Here is a 14,443-nt window from a genome sequence, read left to right on the forward strand (position 1 = left end):
TTAATCTAGGAATGTTTGGGCAACCAGCCTAAGACATCTTGGGACGGGAGGAGGCTGCCCAAACTGTCCTCTCCTGGCTTGCGGTCTGGTGGTTAGAGCCCTCTTGGTACCCTCCCGTTGGGGCTGGAGAATCACCAGGTGAAGGGGGGGTGGAGTAACAGCTCCTCACAGCATATTGTCAAACTCAATTCTCATTTGCCATGTTGTTTGGGGAAAGTCCAGAGGAGGAGGAGTGTGAACTTGTGAGAGTGAGAGTGGCTTTATTGTAGGGCAATGCATCTCGTGTAACTCTTCTGAAGATACCTCCCTTTCCCAGGGATGACAGCCAGATGGCCTTGGTCTGTGTCTGTGCTTACCACCTTAGGCTAGATAACGGAAGGGTGATTTACAGGTGGGGGGTTGGAAGCGCACTGGTTAGGTGGGAATGAATGGGCAGGGTGATTGGAGGGGACAACATTTGAATGACGTCTCATTGGGGGGTTTTCATGCCAGAACCTCAGTTCTGACTCAACAACGTTCTTAGCTTGGAACATCTTTATTCTTCATACAGGGCTCTTTTTGTAGAAAAAGCCCAGCAGGAACTCATTAGCATAATAGGCCACACCCAACAGCAGAAACATATTAGCATATTAGGCCACACCCCTGACAGCACAGCTCATTGGTGTATTAGGCCACACGCCCCATGTTACCAGAAGTGTGCTCATCCAGCCACACCCACCTTTTGCTTCTTATTCTGTTTACTTTGTTTGTTGTCCAAACCCAGGGCTTTTTTGTAGCAGGAACCCCTTTGCATGTTAGGCCACACACCCCTAATGTAGCCAATCCTAATGAGTTTCTGCTGTTGGGTGTGGTCTATTATGCTAATGTGTTCCTGCTGGGTGTGGCCAACTTGGAAGCCAGCCGGAACGCCGTTCCTGTGCGTTCCTGCCCAAAAATAGCCCTGTTCTTCAATAAACTAATCACCTCCAGTGAGTGTTGTTGAGAGTAACTTTGTCCAGGAGTCTGGCACGTATCAGTGTACACAGGCTAGGGGGGAAAAACTACAGGGGAAATCAGGCCGATTTGGGTTTAGAGCCAGGATGAGATGGCAAGCTTCAGGCAGCACAGAAAGTATGGCTCACTGAGGGGTGACTTTAAATAAGTCCATGATCAGTTGTTAATAAATAATAATTAAAAAAAACATCCAGTCCCTGACCTGGGTAGCCCAGACAAGCCTGATCTTCTCAGATCTCGGAAGCTAATCGGGGCAAGTATTTGGGTGGGAGACCTCCAGAGAAAACCAGGGCTGGCAGGCAGAGGCAAGCTATCAAGCCACTTCTCTGAGCATCCTCCATGACCGAGTAGGAGTCACCAGAGGTCGCCATGACTCTCAGCATGGGCACACACACACACACATACACAAATGCAACCCCCCACCCAATAAATAAAAATCCCAATTGAACCCATTCATCTTCTGTGTGAGTACTTTATTTGGGGGATGAAAGGGGCAACATCCTGTTCTCTTGAATTATTTTGGGTCCACGTTGGGATGGATGAGTCCATTGTGCCAAAAAGCACTTGCTTATGATTAGGCTTACCATTTTCCTGGTCTGGATGGGGAATTCCATTTGGGGCGGAGCTCCTGTTACCTGCTGCCACTTGACGTGACGAAAGGAGGAAATTGTTTTAAAATCTGTCAGTGCCTTGTGCACTGTTATGTCACTTCTGGGGGGAAACCTGGAAGTGACGGTGAGTAGCTCTAGCAATTGTCGGGAAAGCGATGGTTTTACCATAGATGTCCTGGTGGTTCCTAGAGGTACTTGTCGTCACTTCCAGGTCCCCCCCCCAGAAGTTATGTTAGCATGCTTGTAACGCCACTCCCTCACCATATCCCCACCCCGACCCTCCTGATGGTTGCCAGGCTCTGGCTGGCAGCACTGATTCACTTCTGTGGGTTGTATCTGGTACTAAACAAAAATATTTACCCCAATTTAAGAACCTGAAGATTGCTAGGCCCAGAACTTTAACCTCACAAGTATCACTTTGTAAAAGTTGTCTGCTGCCTCGAGGAGAATATGTCCTGTCCCTTTAATAAGAGGCTCAATGGGCTGTTATATACCAAGTGAGGTTATTTAGCTCCAGGGCATGAAAAGCTTTAACTGCCTATTTCCACACATGACACCTCTATTAAAGGGGAAGGACATATTTCTCCTAGCCTGTTAGCAACCCTAAATGCTCTGAGGTAAGTAGGCTGGGCTGAGAAAATGTGACTGTCCCAAGGTCACCCAGCAAGTTCCTATTGGCAAAATTGGGATTCAAGCTTGGGTCTACCAGGTTCTGGTCTGAATCTCTAACCATTATGCCACCCTGGCTTTTCCCTCAATCCTTTGCATTTTTTCTCTGCAGAAAATTTCTCTCCACTAGATTTACAGGCCTGCTGCTTTGTGCATTCCTCTTATAAGAATGAAGATAAACCAGGTATCACATATACTCCAAACGAGGAAAGATATTCTTGCCTAACACCATTTAAAAATAAACAAATACATGCAATGTCTGCAAAAAGAGCCAGGATTGGATAGACAGGGAGGAATCCTAAACAGGTCTACTCAAAAGTAAGGCCCATTTTACTCCATGGGGCTTACTCCCAGGCAAGTGGTGTTCGGACTGTAGCCAGGATGTTTCTTTATAAAACACCGCGGGCCTTCGTCCAGCTGTATATGGGCTGTGCCGTTGTCAGAGAATTGGTAATTGCAGTAATTAGCTGTCTGATGGGAAGAGGCCAGCGGAGTCCCACTTCCCTTCCTGAACAGCCAATTAGTGCTCTGATTGCTTAGTTAAAGCCTAAGCACACTGCAGTCCCAGCTGCTGGATTGGACCGAGGAACTGCGTGCGTCCTGCCAACAGCAGTCCCTGCACAGTAGCCCTAGGCACCTGTCAACGAAAGCTCGTGTCCATGACCAGCAGGCTCTTGCTGGGTGAGGGCGACTAAGGCTGATTCCGCACCCATCGGTTTCCTCGCCGTTTCCCCACAGCCACATTGGGAGGTTAATCTCCCTCTACACTGCATGCTGTTTTCACTTTATTCATCGGGTTTCATGGTGCATTCTGATCTAGAGGGTCCTTCGCCTTCTTTTCCACTTGTAGGGCCAGTACCATAGATTATATAGCCATCTGTGCTTCTTTAATGAATTTGGTGGCTAGGTTTGAGGTAGTGGACTCTTCCTTGAGTGATCATTGCCCACAGCGGCTGATACTTAACACCAATCCCATGACTTTACTCATTCCAGACCAGGGCTTTGCTGAAGGCATCACATCTAGCCTTAGGAGGCTTAGATGGTCTGAACATTTATATAATGTACTAGACCAAGTCCTCAAAAGCCCGGAACTGACTGCATTGAGATCGGCTCTATTACATCATGGTACTGATGCCATAAATATCTTTGCTGGAATCAATGCACAACTTAAGCCATACTTTATAAACAATAGGCCCACAAAACCCTCTTCAACTGTAAAGAGTGGATGGTATGACCACGAGTGTAAGGAACTTAAGAAGGTGCTAGTCCATACCATGGGACAAACAAGACAGAATACAGACGGGGCATTACTATCCCACCTTTATAAGTAAGATCTTAATATAAAAACCCAATCAAGCAGAAGAAATCAAATCATACTAAACTACTCTGGTGCCTTCTGCATGGGTTTATGGCTGTTCAGGAGTGACTTCACAGTCAACAGGGCATTGCCCCAGGGTATCTGAATGTGCAATTTTTTCCTTCCTTTGCTTCCAGTTCAAAGGGAACAGTATGCAGACAGCTTGACACAGCTTCATTGATGTCCGTCAGTTTGCCCGCCCCTATTCCCCCCTCTGTATTTATCATCTCACCATGAATTACTTGGCTCAGGCAGCTAATGACCACTGAGGTATGCAGGAGTGAGAGCTGAAAACAAAATAGATGACAAGTTGACACTAGCCAATGCAGAAACCAGGATCCGAGGCAATGCGATGGAAACAGATGTTTCGAGGCAAAGGGGAACCAGGTCAAGTACCGATAAAATGTGGAGCAAATGCCAGATGCAGAATGGACCTTAGAGTTGACGGCAGTGTTCCCTCTAAGCTGAGTTAGTGTGAGCTAGCTCACAGTTTTTTAGCCTCCAGCTCACACATTTTTGTCTTCACTCAGGAAGGATGGCTTCAGAGCAAACTAATTTCTGCAGTAGCCAAATCGCTTGCTCACAACTTTAACGCCAGTAGCTCACAGAGTAGAATTTTTGCTCACAAGACTCCACGGCTTAGAGGGAACATTGGCTGATGGATTTCACAGAGCAGAGTTGCACCCCTCAAAGGCCACTGAAATCAACAGCCTTGGGAGGGAGCTACTTGGAACAGAACGGTACCATCCCATGATTTGTGTTTGCCATTGCAAATAAACTTACTGATCTCAGCTGCTATGACACTAAGGTTGTGCCACTGGGATAGTTCTCGATCGAGCATCTTCGAAGTATAAATAGACCCGTTTCCAGAATGTATGTTGAAAATTCTGTCCAGGTCAGTGTGGCGATCCAAGGAATACCTTAAAAAATGAGTAAATATATATTTTAATGGTGTCAACATTTTCATTTTTCTTTTTAAACAATACGAAATAGTACTCTTCTGGTTTTCCTGATTCAGACAAATGGAACATTTATGGAGTGTCATTGTCTGCTTCAGACTTACATCTCCTTCTCCATTGTGAGAAAACTGGAAGCCAAAATCAGCTGTGGAAAAACACGGATTGGCTCTCCACATTCCACACCTTCTGGAGCATATTCAGTCCTCACCAGGCCACTTTTGGTAAACTCCCCCTCCTCCTCTGGTTAATTTACACAGTGAGTTTTTGTTTTTTTGCATGTTTCAGAGGCTCATCCGAGTATGGAGAGACTCCTACCTTTTCTGTGGGTGACTCTGTTTTTCCCCACTTTGATTATCCACAAGGGGACCAAACCAGATATAATCATACTTATTCCACTGTTAGCTATTACATAAGAGATATGTGTGAGTGTGTGTATTGCAGACTTATGCTAGAGTAATCCCATATACTCAGTACACATTCCCTTTGGTGTTTGTGTATGTAAATGCTTTTATCGGGGGGAGGGGTAAACCAAGATACAATCCTGGTGTGTGTATATAAATACTAATGATGGCAACAAAAATAAGAAACAGTTCTCTGTCTGTCTCTCTTTTTCTCTCTGAGCCTTGACTTGGATGGCCAAGGCTAGTCTGATCTCATCAGATCTTGGAAGCTAAGCAGGGTCAGCCCGGTTAGTACTTGGAGGGGAGACCACTAAGGAAGTCCAGAGTCCCTGTGCAGAGGCAGGCAATAACAAACTACCTCTGAGGGTGCGTTCAGATGCAGCGTTTGCAACGGTATAGGCGCCGGTTGCAATCGGTGTACTTACCGGTGTTCACACGTAGAACATCTGCCTTCCGTCCCTAACCGTTGCAAAGCCCTTTACACCGTTGTATTCTGCCACTAGATCCCAAAGTGGTGGTATCATGAGTACAATGGTTGTAATCTCTCTCCACCGTTGCAGAGCCACTTCCGTTCGGAAGCCTGAGGCTTCCGATTTTCGCCGTTCTGTGGATGGCTGCCTATGCGCATGCGCAAACTGAGTTTAAAAAAACCCGCTGATGCCCGCTGTGTGCGGACGGGCATACAGCGATGGGATCCGCAGACTGGAGGTGAGTGTGATCGCGTTTCAGCCGGCATAAACTGCACCGGTTCCAACCGGTACAGTTTATGCCGGCTGAAACGGCACATCTGAATGCACCCTGAATGTCTCTTGCCTTGAAACCCCCACAGGGTTGTCATAAACCAGCTGCGACTTTAGGGTGTTTTCCGCCACCATATTGTGTACACCGATGGGACTACTGTTTCTTCCAGAATTATCCATTATTCCAGTTTATTGTCCACTTAGAATTTCATTACTATGAAGCCAACTGACTACAATAATCAGATTCTGATCAAATCCCTTCCTGGGGGGGGGCGATCAGTGGCACTTTCATCCATGCTCCAGGTCTTTCCTCCCATTTACTCTGCTTTGTAACAGGTTTTAAATGCGTCAGACTTTGGTTGCAGGTACACGTGCCAGTTGAAGCGGAGGGGAAGCGAGGCTACCCCCTTGGAAGGGATTAGACCCACGGTTGCGGAATCACACAGCCCTTTGTAGCTGCGGGCTCAGCCCGTCACTGTGTGATCAGACGCAACTGTGGGTGAGTCCTTTTTTCTGCTGTTTGCGTCCCATGTGCATAAATGAGGAATCGCACCTCCACACCGAGTACCCCCTATAGGTATGCAACAATGTGCACACTGCGAAGAGGGGCGGGGGGAAATGGCACCGAGCTGAGATGGCCTGATCAGAACATCCCGATGGCATGAATGTGTACGTGCGTGATCAGACAGGGGAAAGTCCGTCCGTGGCCCATCGGAACCTGTTTACTACCAGAATTTCCCCCGGTGTCTTTTAACTCCACTTCCACCGCAGAGCAGAACGGGTTGCTGACGGCTGTGGGGCGCTTCCCAGATATTGCTGTCTGATCGCACCCTTTAGATCCGTCAGGCATTCACACCTATGTTGGATCTACTGGCGCATGTGATCGCAGCCTTTGACTGCCATCACACACACTAAATAAGGTACTTTCAATCCACTTTCAATCCACTTTCCAACTAGATTTCACTGTGTGACATGGCAAGAAATCCACTTGGAAAGTGCACTGGAAGTGAATTGAAAGTGTATTATTTAGTGTCTGTGATTTCAGCCTGAGAGCACAATCCTGTGCAGAAGTACTCTCATTTCAGGCTGAGGTCACACACACTAAATAATTCACTTCCAATCCACTTTCAGTGCACTTTCCAACTGGATGTTGCCAGTTGACACAGTAAAATCCAGTTGGAAAGTGCGCTGAGAGCGGATTGGAAGTGGATTATTTAGTGAATTTAACCACGAAAGTGGATTATTTAGTGCAAGTGACCACAGCCTAAGGCCCATTCTGCATCTAGTGTTTTCTCCGCTGTCTTACCAAACCCACCCTGGAACAGAAATCCCCCTCTGCATTGCACGCCACTTTCACTTTGATTGGCCGCGTTCAGACTGTCGATTTGAAGTGCTAGGGAGTCGTGGCAGAGAAAAAATGGAACAGACCCGAAACGGCTTGGTTGCGGTATTCCCGTTCACACCGCAGCGAATGAAGTGGGAGGATACCGTGGAGGAAGTGCAACGTAGCATTCACACTGTTGGGGCGTCCTGGTGGGCTGTTAGCGGCTCTCTCCACGCATGGGTGCAGTGGCAAATAGGGCATGATCACGCATGCCCCGACGGTTCCTGCTGGGGGAAACAGCCGGTGCCTATTATCAATTACTGTGGGTTGTTTCCACCTTAGCAGCGCTTGCGTTCACACTCAGGGAACTGGAATCAACCTGCTCTATACATGGTTTGCTATGACTTTCACCTGGTACTTCTTAAACTCAGGAGGGAAGCGACACAAGACGGCTTGAGTATGGCTGGGGGATGCCTGACAGATGTGCCTCTGTGAACCTGCCCCTTTAATCCGCTCCTGAAATGCTCCTGAAACGTTTGGCTGCCGGTCCAAACTGCCAGTCTGAACGTGGCCATTGATTGTCATATTTCATGGCAGTGTCCAGACTGCATGCCTCTTTCACTTCCTTTGATCTCTTGTTTTTATGGTAGCCATCTGCATAGGTTTATGGCCATTTTAGGGCCATTCAGGGGTGAGTCTGCAGTCAGTACAATGTTGACCCGGGGTATTGGATGTGCTTTCGAGCCATATCTTTTTCTGTTCCAGTTTGGGTTTGGTAAAACGACAGAGCAAATGCCAGGTGCAGATTGTGCCTAAGTCTAGCAACATCAAATGGCATAGGATTGCATAGGAAGAATGTTGAGGTGCTCATAGCATTTATTGAATCTCTTAGTCATGATAACTTGAGGGAATACTTGCTTATATGCATGTCTCACCCACCACTGCTTGTTACTTGCTGTTTGAAGAGGCCCCATCCTGTAATTTTGTGCCACTCTTATTTGCTCCTGTGGGACTAGCTGGTTGCTTCTGGGCCATTTCTGAGTCCTTTCTGTTGAAAATGCCTTTTAAAGAAACCTGCTGTGTCCAGAAATCTCAGCTGCTATGAACGTGCTTTTCACTTTGGAGGAAGCTTTGAGCTCACTAAGAGAGACTTTTTGCATCGTTCATAGAAAAATTTGGATAAATAGGCTGCGGTCACATGGAGCATTAGCCACGCTACAGAGACGGAAGATAGGCGGATTTTCCAGGCATGATCACACCGCAACATCTGGGAAGCGTAGAGCTCCTGTGGCTAACCTGAGGCTTCCCGCCAAAGATGTGGCGTAAAAAACTAGTACCTCCGAGGTACTAGTTTCCAGAAACCACGGGGCAAGGGCGGGTGTCTGATTGCATTTCTGGTGGTAGTTCGTGGCATCCGGTGCCCGCCCATGTCCCGTTGCGAAAAGGTTTTCTTCCCCAAGTCTCCACGGGATGCGCACACACACCCAACGATGCATGCACATACTTTGGTTTAAAAAACCCCACAACCCCGTTTGCCACGGCAGCGGTGCCTAGCCATTGCTGCTGTGATCGCGCTGCGCCGCATCTTTGTCATGCCACAGGATTGTCGCGTGATCGGCACCTCCCTCCGAACCACGGGACGGCGGCGGGACGTGTGATCTGACGGCCACACGTTAGTTTGCTCCGGGGCAAACAGCCATGCTTCCCCCCCCCCCCCCTTTTTCCGGCCCCTGGGAAAAAAAGCATTTTCCGGCCCGTGTGACCAGGACCATATTTTGGTATTTGGCAACCTTGTGCTTGGAAATATCTGTTGAACTCCCTGAGGAAGACATTGAAACAAGAGGATATCTGGACCTCTGCTGGAGGAAGTCTGAGCACTTATTCAAAATAGACCTAAAGGAGTCCTCCCTCTTAAAACTTTTGTATAATTAAGGAGGACTGGTATTAATAAAGGGGTTGTGCAATATCTTTTGTGACATGCTAAGAGATGATACTTAGATGTTTAGTATTAAGGCTTATGTGGTAAATAGTATATCGTGAATAAATTGTAAAAACATAAAACTAAAAAATATATTAAAATTATTTGAGATATTTTATAATCGTCTGTAGCACGGTATTTGCTGATTTTTGGTGTCCAGAAATAGGACTGGTTTTAGGGCAGGGTGGGTCCTAACTGGGTAGGCTTGGAGTAGCGTGGGTCTTTGCTTAATGTAAGGATATTTGGTGAGCTCCCTGAAACAAGACTTGGGGGGGGGGATAACTGTTTTCCCAAGCCAGTCTTTCATGGTTTACTGGGCAGGTAATTTGGGAAAAAGAGAAATAAAGTATAATAGAACCAAAAACTCTAATCTAAGCAATTTAAAACTAATCAAGTGATTAGAACAAACTCAGATGAGTTAAAAAGAGCATAATCAAAGAAAATTAAATTAAATTCCAGGGTAGCAATCAACCTACATTTAAATAGGTATTACAGAGTCTTAGAGCCACTGATATATATTTGGCAACATGCAGTGTGGTGTCTCTGTCACCCCAGAAAGGAGATTAAGGATAGTCACTAGAATGTCTCAGAGAAGACATTAACATGTTGGATAATTTCAAGAATCCAGAGAGCACAGAGACAGAAACTTTGATCACATAGAATGCTAGAGAATTTTACAAATCGTTCTGCAATTCCTAAATTGTTGAATCTAGCCACAGAAAAATAACAATGATAACATGGCACAGGAACGAAATATAGATATCAATTTCAGGCAAAGGGAACTGAGGGTAGAAAGCCCTTATCTTTCAGTATCTCAAACAAAGCTTTTCTGCTCGTTTCTCTAGGCAGACCAAAACACACAACAGATGTAATTATAGAAATGATTAACTCGGTGTTACCAACTATGGGTTGGATCCAGCTAGGTTTATCACCAAATCTTGCCCAATCCCCCTCCTTCCTACATCCCCCCCCGTCTCACATGGCTTTCCTCCATGCTATTTCCACAATCCGTACAATAGCCTTTTCAGCTGTCAAAGGGGACTTCATCTTGCCTTTATCGCCACTGGAAAAGCTGATGGGATCTAACCCCATCTTTTTAAATGCTGGCCTTTACCTGATAGGGCTTGAAGCAGAATCTGGATCTCGGGCCATCACAGTTCCTATGATGGTGCCAACCTCAATATCTTCGTGTATCTCAAAAAGATATGAGGATCTGCTGAAGACAGGTGGCTCATCCACATCTTCTACGGAGATTTTCACAGTCGTCGTATCTTTGAAAGGCCCAAGATAATAAAACTGCCGGTCTACATAGAGATTCTCTGCCTCAATTTTCAACGTGTATAGCCCTCGAGCCTCATAGTCCAGGGGCTATAAGAAAATGCAGTAGAGAAAACAAAATTAATTTTAAAATGTTTCAGAATGCCAAATGTTAAAATGTAAGGTAACATGCCTAGTACTATTTGCTGTTTATTTAACCAAATTGAGTGGATCTCCCCTCACCCCACCCCCTGTCCAGTTCCTTCATTGTTTTGGAATTTTACTCCATGCTGAATTCTATTTCTCCTTAATTCCATTTTTGCTTAGAGATTTCTAAAATGAATTTCAAAACTGGAGAACGGACAGTATTTCAGCCTTGCTTTGGGAGCGCCCACCCAAGAGCGGACCTTCTTGGTCATGAAGCCAAAGCTCCAGAACTCTCTCCCCAGGGAGATTCAGCTGTGCCCTTCTGTTGCCATCTTCTACCAGTGAATGAGGACTTTGTTGCATTTTGGCATTCCTTCAATGATCCCTTTTTCCTAACCAATGTTTTTATTTTTCTCATGTATTTTAACTCTGTTTTTAAACTTATATCTCTATCTATCTATCTATCTATCTATCTATCTATCTATCTATCTATCTATCTATCTATCTATCATCTATCTATCTATCTATCTATCTATCTATCTATCTATCTATCTATCTATCTATCATCTATTTGTCCTGAGGACAGGACTCCCAACCCCCCCACAGCAAGGAACGACAACAACCCCATGGGGCACGAGGAACGTGCCACAATTCCCCCGGCACTCATCAGGGAGGCAGGACGAGTCAGGAGGGAGCCAGGGGCAGTGGGACGGGCATCAGCGCTGCCAACAACACCCGCCACCAGGCCCCCAGAGAGAACCGCCGTGCAGCCGCAATGCAACACGCCAGGAGAGAGACGACCACGCCAGGCCACAGGCCCAGTGCAAGAGCCCGCCCCCACAACAGAGCTCAGCGGCCCGGGACAGCAGGGATGGAAGTCGAGAGGACCCCGCCCCTGGAGCCATGTCTGAGGCTTTGTAGGAGGGCGGGGCCAGGGAGAGGAAGGAGGAGCAGGGCACACTGGGTGATGGGAGGAGGGTACAAAAGGGAAGAAGGAGAGGAGGCCAGGGATGACTCCTGGATGGCAGGGTGACGCTGAGAGAGAGGGCACCCCATCCAGCAGGGACGGGTGGTTAGGGAAGGTGACGCAACCTCCCTCCCCCGTCCAGGTGTCTGAGGCCAGGAGGCGAAAGGCATCGTGGCTGGGCTCGGTGGCATAGGGAGCTTGAGCGACGAGGACAGCGACGGGTCGTCATCGACCTCCTGTGACTCTATCTATCTATCTATCTATCTATCTATCTATCTATCTATCTATCTATCTATCTATCATCTATCTATCATCTATCTATCTAATTGGGAGGAGGGTTGATTTTAATGGTTTTATAATGTAATTTCATTTTCTGCGTTCTAAATTGTTTGTCACCTTGGCAGGCCTTGTAAGAGCAGAAAGATGGGATATGAATCAGTTAACAACAGCAACAATCGTTTACCAAAGTATTCACTCCATACGAGTCCCTTGAGAGGAAGGGCTAGAAATAGAGTCTCCCCCTTTAAAGACGGGCATTCAGATTGATTTAATTCAGTGTAATTTAACTGCCTCTTTAAAAATTTAAATGTCTGCCAAACAACAAAAAAATGCAGGCTACCGGCCTGGGCATGAACCAGGAAATGTGGTTTGGTTCGGTTTGTGGTTTGTGGTGTGGCCAATGTGTGAACCATGAACCATCATGAACTTCTAAGAGCCAAATGAACTGGTTCAGTTCATGAAGTTCAGGGCTTGGTAGAACAGCCCTTTGGCATGTAAGGGACACCAAACGCACAGGACATCTCTGACAGACTCTCCTCTATCTGTGCTCTAAGTCTGATGTTGATTGGATTTATGGGGTCTGAGTTACAGCTCCTCAAAGAAGGTACCCCTATCCTTCATTATTTCCAATGGAGGGTGAAAAACAGCAAAAAAGCAAGGACAATAGAAGCCCAGCAGAACAGAATCAAAGTCCCATAAAATCTCTCCAGTAAAAACTGAAGGTGGAGGCATTTTTGCAAGCCCAACACAACCAGCGCAATGTGCCCAGCAGAACCAGTGTCACTGTGGCAGTGCAAACCCAACAGGACTAACGTCAAGCAAGGGCAACAATGTTTCAGAGTCCCCTTTACTTCTGGTAATTCTCATTGAACCCATGTGGAAAACAAAAACTACACCAGTGCAATGTACAAGTGTCCAGAAGAACCCAGTGCCAAAGTGGCAATGCCAGCTCAATCACAATTCAAGTAATGGGGGCATTTTTTCCAAGCCCAGCAGAACCAGTACAGTTGCAGAGTGCCCAGCAATACCAGTGCAATCACAAAGTACCCAGCAGAACCCAGTGCCAAGCTTAAAAGGACTGATCTCAAAAGCATGACTAGTCTGATCCTAACAACAGTGTTTCCAAGGCTGGAGAATTCCCGTTGCTTTGAAGTTTTGTAAACATTTTGTTTGAGGGAAGAGAAGTCTGTCTAGATATGTATCCATTTAAGAACTGGCATGAACCTCCACAAACAACTTTAAAGCTAGTGGAAAGTTCATGCTGGTTGACCTGCCACAAACTTCACTTTGTGAACCACAAACTGATCAAAATTTGCACAAACTTTAGTTTGTGAGTCAATTCATGCCCATCCCCAGTCAATGTGTCTGTGAACATCTGCAATGAAGACTGGCAAAATCTGGAAATGAACTAAAGGAACTGATATCACACTTTCTATGCATGACATCACACCTCCTATAATGTCACACTTTCTATCCGGGGGAAAGTCGTATTATATATATTTTTTTTTTTTAAAAAAAGAAAGAATAAAGAACTCCCAATACATAAATTCAACTTTTGGAAGGACGGCAGGGCTATTTGGAACTGCAGAAACTGGGGAGACATTTAAATGAGGTATATTGCAGAAATATCATTAGCCAGGTATAGTACAGAATAAAGAAAAGATGTGGTTTGAAATATCTCATAGTGTTATATAATGGAAAGAGTACTGGGGTCTCATCCAACTTTGGTTGCCATCAACAAGGTGAGTATAAAAATTCCAGATGAGGATGTACATCCTAACTGGTGTTCAAAAAAACCCCCACAATCCTATCAGCCCTGTTTTTATTTAATTACAACATGTTTACCCCTCTTCTCCAGAAACTTACAGAAATTATACTAATTACATTGGTGCAAGAGAGTACATTCCAGAACAGGCACCAGGTGAGCCTCATTGCAGGGATGCACAAAGGCATCCACATCAGGTCTACGAGTTTACGAGTTGATGGCTGCTTCCACCTTTGCTGGATCAGGGCACTGTGTTTGGGCTAAAGAGAACTGAGTTGACATTTTACTTAGCCGTGAATCTCAGTCTTAATCCACACAAATGGCATTTGTGGACCACTTCAGAATACAGATGGGGGAATCAAGTAATGCTTCCCAATCAACACACACACACAAAATGCACATCATACATACAAAATTAGACATCTGTGTACATGGTTCTGGTTTGGTTTTCCACATGATGTGCTAGTTTGAGATACATGGAGACTTTTTTCCCTTTGAGAAATCATTCTGTTATGTTTTCCCCAACGTTTTGGTATGGTATTGAGAGCCAGTTTGGTGTAGTGGTTAAGTGCGTGGACTCTAACCTTGGGAGAACCGGGTTTGATTCCCCTCTCCTCCACTTGCACCTGGCTGGATGACCTTGGGCAAGCCGTAGTTCTGATAAGTTCTTGAAAAAGAGCAGTTTCTGTCAGAGCTCTCTCAGCCCCACCTACCTCACAGGGTGTCTGTTGTGGGGAAGGGAAGGGAAAGGAGTTTGTAAGATGCTCTGAGACACCTTTGGGTAGTGAAGGGCGGGGTATAAATCCAATCTCTTCTCTATTGTCCAGAAACAGGTTAGCCATCTGTTGTTTCTAAGTGGACACCTGAGTGGATAGCCTTGAGTCACTATTCATCAGACAAAATGCGGGACAAAATATGACAACAAAATGGGGAAATGTTGCATATGACAGTCTTGGGTGAAGCTAGGGGAGCCAGGAATGGTCTAGCAATCAGCAG

The 14,443-nt window shown here is 46.0% G+C and overlaps 1 protein-coding gene across 1 annotated transcript in view; it reads right to left on the bottom strand.

The window, feature by feature from the left end:
* Positions 1 to 14,443, bottom strand: part of LOC107111230 (cadherin-10-like) — an 82,657-nt gene that overhangs the window by 12,901 nt on the left and 55,313 nt on the right. The window contains exons 7-8 of the mRNA XM_015412173.1: positions 10,147 to 10,400; positions 4,414 to 4,550 (exon numbers count right to left, since the gene is read on the bottom strand). Coding sequence (XP_015267659.1) covers positions 4,414 to 4,550; positions 10,147 to 10,400 — 391 coding nt within the window. The remainder of the gene's footprint in view (positions 1 to 4,413; positions 4,551 to 10,146; positions 10,401 to 14,443) is intronic.

Source organism: Gekko japonicus, unplaced genomic scaffold (genome assembly GCF_001447785.1).
Source record: "Gekko japonicus isolate JY-2015 unplaced genomic scaffold, Gekko_japonicus_V1.1 scaffold2320, whole genome shotgun sequence".
In the NCBI taxonomy this organism is placed as follows: Eukaryota; Metazoa; Chordata; class Lepidosauria; order Squamata; family Gekkonidae; genus Gekko; species Gekko japonicus.